General features: G+C 60.5%; 1 protein-coding gene across 1 annotated transcript in view; it reads right to left on the bottom strand.

The window, feature by feature from the left end:
- The window catches only part of LOC308194228 (dedicator of cytokinesis protein 2-like), a 70,700-nt gene that overhangs the window by 34,508 nt on the left and 25,626 nt on the right, over positions 1-10,566 (bottom strand). The window contains exons 24-28 of the mRNA XM_080589814.1: positions 7,089-7,159; positions 6,703-6,809; positions 6,400-6,527; positions 5,867-5,938; positions 1,774-1,869 (exon numbers count right to left, since the gene is read on the bottom strand). Coding sequence (XP_080445940.1) covers positions 1,774-1,869; positions 5,867-5,938; positions 6,400-6,527; positions 6,703-6,809; positions 7,089-7,159 — 474 coding nt within the window. The remainder of the gene's footprint in view (positions 1-1,773; positions 1,870-5,866; positions 5,939-6,399; positions 6,528-6,702; positions 6,810-7,088; positions 7,160-10,566) is intronic.

Below are 10,566 nucleotides of genomic sequence, written 5' to 3'. Positions count from 1 at the left end.
CACTGAATCATGCAGCCTGAGAACAAAGGCTAAACGCAAAATGATACCAAACCCAGCCCTGTAAGCATCTCCTGCCTGAATCGCAAGCAGCAGGAGCTGGCTCTGCGCGGCTGGCACAGCCCTGGTGGCGCAGCCTGGCCCGGCAGCCTGACCTGTCCACAGACTGCTTGCAGCCGGGCGCATATCTGGGGCAGCACCTTGTCAAGTGGAGCCATTTGGGGACAGCAGAGCTGCTGTCAGGGAACAGCCCTGGGACTGGGCAGACCCACCAACGGGGCAGCAGGGGCAGGGCCAGCAAGAAAAAAGCTCCTGTCCTGCCTGCTGGCCATATCACCTCGCTTGCATTAGGTCTTCATGAATGAGAGCCAAGGATGGGATGGCAGAGCTGCAGGCGTATCCCAGCACGATTCCTTAAGCAAAGGGCTGAGCTGCAACTCAGGGTGCTCACACCTCCCCAGGCATGGTGCACAGCACAGCACGTTGTGATGTGGTACAGCACGGTGTGATGTGGTACAGCACAGTGTGACATGGTACAGCACGGTGTGACCTGGTACAGCATGGTGTGACGGTGCAGCACGTTGTGAGGTTGTGCAGCACGGTGTGACCTGGTACAGCACAGCATGGTGTGGCATGGCACAGCACATTGTGATGTGGTACAGCACAGTGTGACATGGTACAGCACAGTGTGACATGGTACAGCACGGTGTGACGGTGCAGCACGGTGTGACGGTGCAGCACGGTGTGACCTGGTACAGCGCAGCATGGTGTGGCATGGCACAGCACATTGTGATGTGGTACAGCACAGTGTGACATGGTACAGCACGGTGTGACATGGTACAGCACGGTGTGACGGTGCAGCACGGTGTGACGGTGCAGCACGGTGTGACCTGGTACAGCGCAGCATGGTGTGGCATGGCACAGCACGGTGTGCGGTGGGACAGCACAGTATGACGGCACAGCATGGTGTGACGGTGCAGCACAGTGGGACATGGTACAGCACGGCGCGGTGTGGCATGGTGCAGCACGGTGTGACATAGTGCAGCACAGCACAGCATGGCGCGGCATGGCACAGCGCGGCACGGCACGGTATAGCACTTCTCCACTGCTCCACCCCCAAAACGCAGCCAGACCCAGCTGCTCACCCCCTCGCTACCCAGAGCTGTGGGCCTGGCCTGCTCCTCACAGCCTGGTCAAGCATGCTGGGTTTGCCTTCATGCTTCTCTAGGGCACGTGTAAGCCCACACAGGCCAGAGCTGTGCTTCTCTCCTTCATGACTAAATCATTGCAACCAGTGCAGCTGCTCTGCAGGAAGCCTCAGCCAAGTGGCTCTGTGACCTGCCAACCCTTCAGCACAAGGTGGGTGTCCCAGCACGTTCCTCCCATGTGCTCCCGGCATGTAAAATTGTGAAGGGTCACTGGGTCTGTCACTTGTTTTCCAGAGAATACTGCCCAAACCCCTTCATCTGCTTCCAAAATGTTCTTTCTGCATCACAAACATCCGGCCTGCTCCTCCCAGCACACCCTCCACTCCAGAACCCGCTTCTGGCACGTTTCTTCCCTCCCATTTTGGGCTTTCTCGTGCCTCCTGCGGTGTTAAATACCCATAAATCCATCCCCGGCCAGCTGCTGCCAGAGACCGCAGCACCAGCTGAAGAGCACCACTTGCCGCCTGTTCCCACGTGCCCACATCAGCGCAGCCCGGTGCTCCTCCATCCCCGGAGCCGGCGGGGGAAGCGGCGCGGTGCTGCTGCCCGGCAGAGCGGTGGTACTCACCCTAAAGCTGTTCTCCCGCTCCAGGACGATCACCCTCCGGTTGACGGTGTGCAGCAGCCGCTCCAGGACCAGCTGGACATGCTTCTTCACCTTCACCTGAAAGGCAAGAGGGGTCACGGCCACGGCGGGTGCTGCCGGGGGGGGCAGCGATGCACACCGCTGGTGGGCATCTCCCCAAGCAGCACCGAGCCCCCGAGCTGGGCTGGGAAGGGCTCGGCCTCCCGGGGGTTGGCATCACCGGCTGCAGCTCATGAAAACAGCGAGCAAGGAGGCTGCAGAATGCTCCTCGTTCCTGCAGAATGCTCCTCGTTATCGCTGGCAGTGGCTGTGGGAGCGGGGCCTGCGGGCACGGGTTTCCTCAGCACCCCCTTAGTGCCCCACGCAGTGCTCCAGCCCCTGGCAGCCACAGGCAATCGGTGCTTGTGGAGGAGAAGCTGCACCCTGGAGCTCCTGCTCCCGCTGGAGCAGCCCCAGCCCCCCCCCGCCTGCCCTCCCCTGCAGCCCAGGTGCAGGTTGCTGCTTCACCGCATCTTCCTGGCCAACAGTAACGCCGCCCTGAGCAGAGGCTGCGCAACGCCGCTCCCCACATAAGACGCCAGCTGTGCTAGTACAGACGGTACTAGGAGGAGGCTCCAGCCTCCCCCTTCATTTGTCCATAATAGAAGAAACATTCCCTGCTAACACAAAGAACGCAGAGCAGCTGGAAAGCTGTTAACCCTCCAGCTCCGCCATCTCCAGGATTCCTGCAGAAGCTTTGCAGGGTTAAAAACCAAGTTTCTCTCCAGCCAGGCACAAGGAAGAAGCCTCCCCAGGTTGTCTCAGCAGGGCTCTGTGGTGATGCCAGAGCAGCTCCAGCTCTTGGGAGCCAGGCCAGGATGTGTAAAAAAGAGTGTCCTGCGAGGAGACAGCCGGGGACGGATGGTGACACCAGCAGCGACAGTCTGAGCAGGGCAAAGGTGGCTCTCTCTGCCAGAGAGAGATGTAAGGGACACCCAGGCATCCCTCCCTTTTCACAAGACCCAGAGCAATTTCCCCCTCCAGGAAAGGAGGCACCTCTGCAGCTCAGAGAGCAGTGGACAAGCCCTAACACCTCCGAAATAAAAGTCTTGTCGATGCCAGCACAGCACCTACAGCTTGAGCAACCACCTCCCGTGGGGGCCGGCACCAGGACTGCCAGCTTACATGTGTAGAGACCCCGAGCCCCGCTGTGGAGCACAACGTGGCCTCGTACTCCTCCCCAGCTGAGCCGACGCAGCCACCTCACCCACCCAGGGCATGGCAGCACACGTCTGAGCCAGCCTCCGTGCCAACAGCTCTGAGGTCTGAGCCTCCCAGAAAGCAACAGCGGAGCACAGACCAGCTGGGGAAAGGCAGAACCCAAGGCACCTTCAGCCAAGGCTACAAACGGCTGCTCTCCAGCACAGGAGCCATCTCCTCTCCTGTGTCAGATGGCTTTGCCATCTCCTCCCGTGCTGCTCTGCTCAGCAGCCACAAATCCCCTCTGCTCCACCAAGGTGCTGTGCACCGAGACCCCAGAGTGCAGAAATCCAACGCCCCCTTTGTGCAGCAGATCCCATGCACAAAGGGGAGCCCCCGTCCCTTCAGCAACCCCTCAGGGAGCATTTGGCATCCTCAGCATGCAAATGTCTTTTAGCACCTCCCCAGCCGCAGCCCGTGCCAGGAAGGGCGCCCGTCCCCACGCAGGGCACAGCCCGCGGGCAGCCACGGGCCCCTCGCCTCCGCCCAGCCCAGGGCTCGCTCCGGCTGCGTCAGGACCACAGTCCGCAGCCTGCCGCGGCTTCCACCTTCACCTCCGACCTAAACCACTTCCTTTGTCTGGCAGCCTCTGTCCCTAACCTCTTTATCCAGCGAACTATGCACAGCAGTAATAATTCCTGGTTACTGATATCTGGGACAAATTGCAATGAACTTCCATAAAGCCAGCAAAACGCCGTCGCACTCCAGCACAATGGGTCCTGCTGCCAAACACAGAGGTAGAACAGCAGGCGGAGGGAGCGTCCTGCCGAGCTGCAGCACAGGTCTGTGCTGTGCCAAGGTGGTGCAGGAACAACCTGCACCCACCGCTGCCGGGGACCGCACCCGCTCGGATGGGGGCTTGTCCAGAGGGGCGGTGCTGGAAGGCGCGTGTCAGAGGGACAGGGCACAGCTACCGAGGCACGGGCACGTCTGCACAGCAGGTGCCTCAGCCTGGTGCTGCAGCTGAGCTGCACTCTGGGGGGGCCTGCCTCCAGCATTCAGAGGTCCATACGGGAGAAAATCTGCAGGAGCCTAAAGCTCGGCTATCCTGTACCAGAGCCGCTGTCAAGGAGAGCTGTCAGCAGGTGGCTGTGTGCGAGCAGGGAATGCCTCGGTGTAAGCGCGGCCAGCAGCGGCTGCGGATGGTGGGTTCAGCTCAGCAGAGCCCAGGGCACACTCTCAGCACCACCAGTCCCACGGCAGATGCTGACAGAGGCGTGGGGGGACTCTGCCCTCAGGGCTGTGTGAGAGCACTGGAGCAGCCCTGGGGAACACGCAGGCACTGTGGTCCCATGGCGAACGCTACAGAGCTGCCAGGGCAGCAGGGCACCAAGCTGCAACAAGGGTCTGGATTACACAGCTCAGAGGAACGTCTTGCCTGCAGTGCCTGGCTGAGGGAAATCAGAGGTAAGAACTAAAGAAAACCTGGTGGAAAACAGGCCATGGGACAGAGCACCGCTGCAGAGAGAGCACTGCGCGTCAGCAGTGGCACTGACATGCCCCTGCCGTGTGAGAGCTGGCACGGGACTGCTGTGCACCTGGAAAATGAGTTACAGCGCCAGCCAGATGTCCGTGCATTCACCAGCTCACACCTCTAAGTTATAAAGAGTTCTGCTGGTTTTCATAGGCAGGAAAAGCTCAACACGCGGAGCCAGAAGCCGTTTGGTTACCGCCTGCGACAGGACTGAACAAAGCCAGCTCTGAGGCAGGAGGCAGTGGTGCCACCCAGCCCCCCCGCGCAGCTCTCGCTGTGCCTCGGGACGTGTGTGTGTGTCCGTGCCTTCCACCCGTGCAGCAGGGGGGCACCGCGCGGGCTCTGGGAAGGTGAGAACCTGGCCCGTTACCCACCACAGAGCTTGTCCTCGCTCGTGCCATCCCAGGAGTCTGCTCCTGGCCCTGCGCAGAACTTTGCCGCTCTAGGGCTGGGTTAGGTGCTCAGCAGAGATGCCCAGGAAGGACTGAGAGGGAAAATGCAGGCGCTGGGTGCAGACAGCAAGCGGCCCCAAGCGACCAGCCTGGAAGGCACCAGCGGGAGTGACGGCAGAGACATCCTCAGGGCGAGCACTAGTGCGGGCTCTGCTTGCTGCGGCCCCCGCAGCCTGCCCTGGGCACCATGCTTGCAATACCAGCTGTAGGGACATCCAGCTCTGGCTGCTCTGAATCCTCCAGAAAGGGATTACACAGCCCAAACACCCGCAGGGACGGGGCAGGAGCCCACAAAGGGAGCCGTGACCATGAGTGGCCCTGCCAGGCAGCTGTCAGCAATCACCAGCTGGGCGCTATCGTTTGCACGCTGCTTCTAGCGTTGTAAGCTCATGTCCTATCCTTCCTGAGCTCCCTCCTCCTTGGATCCAAACCTCCAGCAGCTCAGCTAAGCCTGCATGACCCCAGCAGCACCACATGCTGCTGCACTCTGGGGACAGCGAGTCCAGCAGGGCCATGCGGGGCTGCGCGGGGAGCTGGTGGAGCCCCACGACTGCCTGACCCAGCCCTGGAGCCCACGTGCGTGGCCCACACCTCTGCACAGCCACGGGCCTCGCTTGTTCCTCCGCCGAGCAAGGCGGTGGCCAACCCCCACCAGTGCAGACCCAAGCTCCGGGGAAGCAGGGTGCCCACGTGAAGGTCAGGCACAAACGTCCTGCACCTCACGGCCGGATGCGGCCAGCAAGGGCTCGCAGCACAGCCCGGAGTCACCCAGCCCCATTTCCCCATGGCGCCGGGGAGGCGTCTCCATCCCCACAGCACCCCAGCCCCACGCTCTGACCCCAGGCACCAGCACCGGGTCTGTGGCTGCCGTGGGAGGCGGACAAGCCTGGCCCCCAGGAGAGGCACTCACCAGCTCCAAGTCGCCGTGGTCCCTGTGCCGCTCCTCACCCGCGCTGCCCCGCGCCTGCTGCTCCTCCGCTCTCTGCAAGACAGCGCCCTGGCGTCAGTGTGAAGCCCAGCAAGGACAGCACCTTCCCACCAGGGGCCATCCCAGGGATGTCGGTGTCACCGTTCCTTCTCACAAATTTTCAGAACAGCGCGGCATTGTCTGCTGGCCAGAAAAGAGACGCTGCTCTTCTGTGGGGCTTTGGGCAGAGTGCCGGCACTGCCCTGCAGGCAGGGGGAACACACTCACACGGGGTTCAAGGCAGCCGTAGGCCAACTAAGGCTGCCCATTGATGGGTTTTAGCATCAGCTCGGGCAGGTTCCTGCCATGACTGGTGGGCCACAGCAACCCTATTCCACTTAGGATGGGCCACGATCCGTCCAACCAAGCCATGGGCAGCACTTTGTGCTTAGCCCTACTCCGATGTGTTCTATCAGGTGATTTCCAAGGTGGATCCTGGAAGGGGAATAGGGACCAGCAGAGAAGCCAGGCTTTACCTTCTGGGCCTTGTACAGCACCTCCAGGATGTTGCTGAGCAGCTCGATGCAGGCGTCTTCCTCCTCTCCCTTCTCGATCAGCTCCTGGAGGATGGGCACCGCGGTGCGCAGCAGCACCTCCCGGCACTCTGTGGGAAGGAGGGGGCGCGGGGCTGGCGGTGTGCGCACCCCAGCACCCATGCTGCCAAAATATTGGGGCAAGGGGGGGGGGGGGGGGCGCCTGTGGCAGGGACATGGCCCCGTCTGATCACCCCTGGCAGCACTGGGCCAGGCCACACTGCGAGCACCGTGTGCTGCTCTCACCGTAGGACTGGAAGACCTTGCTGTTGATGATGTTGGTCAGGGACTGCAGCTTCTGCTTCAGCAGGCGCTGGGGGAGCAGGTTTCCGATGAAGTCCCGCAGCAAGACCCTGCAGTCCAGACAAGAGGGTTTAACGAGCATCAGAACACCAGGCTTGCAGGAACAGGGGGGTCTGCAGCCCCAAGCATCCACAGCCCCCTTCCTTTAGGAGAAGACAACCACAGTGGGGGAGCCAGGTGCCAAGTGAGTCCCACAAAAAGTGAGCAAACGCTCCCCTGCATTTGCACGGGGTAGGGGTTAAGGAGGCACTGCCCCCCGCCACGTCCTGGGGGCTGCTCAGGGGCACCCTGTGGGGCAGGAGTGGAGGCGGAGGGCTGGGGACACCTACCCCAGCATGGAGGAGTCAAAGATCCCAAACACGTCCTCCAGGATGGAAGGCAAGTACTTCAGGGCTGCTCCCTGCAGAGAGACGAGTGTTGACTGCCACGGCGTGCCCGTGGGGCAGGACAAGGGACGGACAGACAGACAGCACGCAGGCAGGGCGGTGACCCCCGTCCCTCCCCAACTCAGTATGGGCTGAGCACCTCTCCCACTCACCCCAGTCCCCGGCCACTGGTGCCAGCCCTCCACAGCCATCCCCCTCGGGAAGGGAAGTCCCGCTGGCAACAGTTCTCTCCTGCTACGCCACCCACACCGAGCAAAGCTCCCGAAATCGCAGTGATAACACATGTGTCTTGTAAACAACAATTGTTTCCAGCCTCTACTGTGGAGCTATAGAAAATCCAGCCGCACCAGGCACACAGTCCCTGGCTGGGGCTGCCTGCGGAGCCTCCCAGCACTGCTCACGGCCACTGCAGCCACAGGGGGGCTGCTGGAGGGGCAGGGGGCTGCCGGGAGCCCACCCTGCCCTGTGCTCCCGTGGGACTCCAAGGGCCAGGGGCATATGGCTAGATTTTTTAGAACAGCAAGCACGTGGGCCACAAATCAGTCTGCATTAAAATCTACTTTGTTATGTTTGCAACGTGATTAAATAGCATAAACAACTTGCTGAGTTCTGCTCCTCTCTAGCTCTGCTGGGGTGCCTGGTCCTGCAGGCCTCCCTGGTCTTCAAACTACGCTGGCACCAGAGCTGGGACCCTCAAGCCTAAGGGGTGCCCAAGGGGGATCCGTCAGTTTTGTGTTTTTAACAACCCTGTTTTGAGAGGTTCAGTTCCTGAAGCTCCACGCAGGGTTGACCTCTTACAGCAAATTTGAGAGATCTGCGGCTATTGCAAATTCACATCAAATTCACATCACCAAAACCCCCAGGGGCACAGAAGTGCTGACTCGGGGCGTCCCTGCTGGGGCTGCCCAGGAGCTCGCTGCAGCAGCACCAGACGCTGCGCTCGGCTCTGGCACCTTCCTGGCACCCACTGTCCCCGTCGGGACATCCCCTGTTGCAGATGAGGGCAGAAAAGCTGGACACACGATCCACCAGCACCCTTGTTCACCTCCTGCTCCCCTCCAGACATTTGTTTAATGCCTCTTGGTGCACACAGCCACGGACCGTCCTTTGCTCCTCTACCCAGGCCCCAGAGAGGCCTTGCCGTCAGCTGGGCACTGCTGGGGCTCCCGGTGCCCCCCAGCCCCACTCCCATCCCATCTGTGACACGGGAACGCCGCCGGCACCCCGTCTGTCCTGCAAACAGAGGCTTCAGAGACAAGAGCCAAATTCCCTGGGACCCCAAGGAAATGCCCATCCCAGCAGGATGCCTCTCCATTTGTAATGACTTTTTTTTCTTTTGTACTGAGAAGATATATAAAAAAGATTAAAAAGTAGTTATTTTAATACATTTATACGATGTTAATTTTAAATAAGAATATTTTACAAAGTCAGTTGTTAGTCTCGCATATTATGTCAGTTATCTTATTCAGTCACATTCACAACTTCAGCAAAAGTATCAGCTAAATTTGATTTTTTTTATTAAACTCCATGTTTAAGTAAAGCTGGACTGATTAACATTAATTTTTCTGCCATCCTTTAATGCTGTATTGATTACACCCTGTCCATGACAGAGCCAGGATCCATGACCAGCCTATCCTGTCTTCAGCTAGCAAGGTCTTCTTACCTTCTACGATACGAGATAATATCAGAATTTCTCCCATTCCTTTTTTTTCCCAGCATTACAAGACCCCCTAAGAATCAGCATCCATGTCTCAGTATGGCTTTCTTCCAGAAATTGGTCCTGGCTTTTATTTTAGCTGCTGAGGTGAGCCCCCTGGTCGTGCAGAAGTGAGCAGCGTTTCTTCCACTGCCGAGGGCCGAGGAGGGCACCAGCCTGCCCCCTGCGCACCAGCTGCGCCCGATCCCCCTCCCAGCGCGGGACGGCACCGCTTGCTGCACGTCTGCTCCCGTGCTCGACCCCTCGAGCCGCTGTCCCCAAGGCATCCCCGAGGGCGAGGGCAAGGGCACGTCCAGCACAGGGGACCTGCCCGCGGCGCTCCCAGTGCGAGCTCTCCGCAGGCGCTGGCTTGGTGCAGGCCCCGCAGCAGATGCCACCCGCGGGACGCGCCGCGGCTCCTGCCGGTGCCCGGGCAGCTGCTGGGAGCCCCAGGTGCTGGCAGCCTGTGGCTCCGTCCCACCCCAAAACCTCAGCTCGTTTAGGGGCAGAGGAAAGCAGGGCCCCAGGAGCAGGCAGGGGCCAGGTAAGGCTCCTCTCTGGGACCCCTCTGGCTGCGGCAGGCGGCAGCCCCCACAGCCTGCTGGAGCCAGGCAGGGCTCCCAGGGCGCAGGCAGCCCCCCGCCTCCTCCCACACTGGGGGCAGCCGCCAGGTGCCAGCATTTACTGGGGGTGCTGGAGGTGTCCGGCTGCTCTCTGGCCAAGGGCTGCGTGCAGGTTTGTCCCTGGACCCTGTCCTGCCCAGCGCTCAGCAGCAGCTAAAGGAGACCCAGTCTCCTTTCCTCGGCGCAGAGCTGTCAAAATAGTACAAAACCTCGCCGCCTGAAGTAGTCCAACAAAAGACTGGCTTTCTCCACAAAAGAGGTGGCCTTTGAAGGAGTGTTGCAGCTAACAAGCTATTATCAGCCCTGCCTTGGGCTGATCAGATAATTGCAGCTTTAACGACAAGAGTAGGCAGAGCTGGATGAAGCTGCGACGCTTACGTCAGCCACCGGCAGATCCTGCGGGTATCACCTGGGGCTGCGGGCTGGGGGCTGCTCCTGCAGCCGGAGACACAGGGTCTGTCAAGAGGCTGCAGAGCCCACGTAGAGGACGATAAAAATAAAAAACAAAAAGTTCTCTCCTTCGAGCAGCTGCTGAGCACATCAAGGACGCACCACCAGGGCTGGGCAGCAAGACCCTGCAGCTGGGCTCCAGATTCAGGGCATGGGGCAATGGCCAGGCTGGGTGGAGGCGCCTGCAGCCTCCCAACACGAGGCTGGGCAGGGCTCGGGGTCAGGGGATGGGACCTTGCTGGCCAAAACCAGAGCAGTGCCCCCCGGTCAGGGCCTCTTGAGTCAGGAATGTCTTTATGTTTAAATGATCTTGGATGGATTTTTTCTTCTGCAGATCAGTGCTGCTGTTCCCAGACTTGCGCAGACTTCTAACATCAGCAGCCTGCTCTGAGGAGCAGGCACAGACCGCCACAAGGAGCTCCACAGCTTTATCACATGGCACAGGATGGCAGGCACTGCCTTTTGCCTGCTTCACGAGATGCTCACTCCTTCCTGGGTCACGGGAGACCTCGAACAGCCCCATGCAGCCCCTTCTCCGGGGTAGGTGCAGGCCTGCCCCCGTCCCGGCTCCCCACGTCTCTCCTTCCCGGGACGACGAGCTCTGCTCTGCTCTGCTCTGCCCCGGAGGTGTCGGATGGAAGCTGCCCCACGC

The sequence above is a fragment of the Anser brachyrhynchus genome (genome assembly GCF_964034855.1).
Source record: "Anser brachyrhynchus genome assembly, chromosome: 4".
NCBI lineage: Eukaryota > Metazoa > Chordata > Aves > Anseriformes > Anatidae > Anser > Anser brachyrhynchus.
This window is presented reverse-complemented; position numbering and strand designations above follow the sequence as displayed.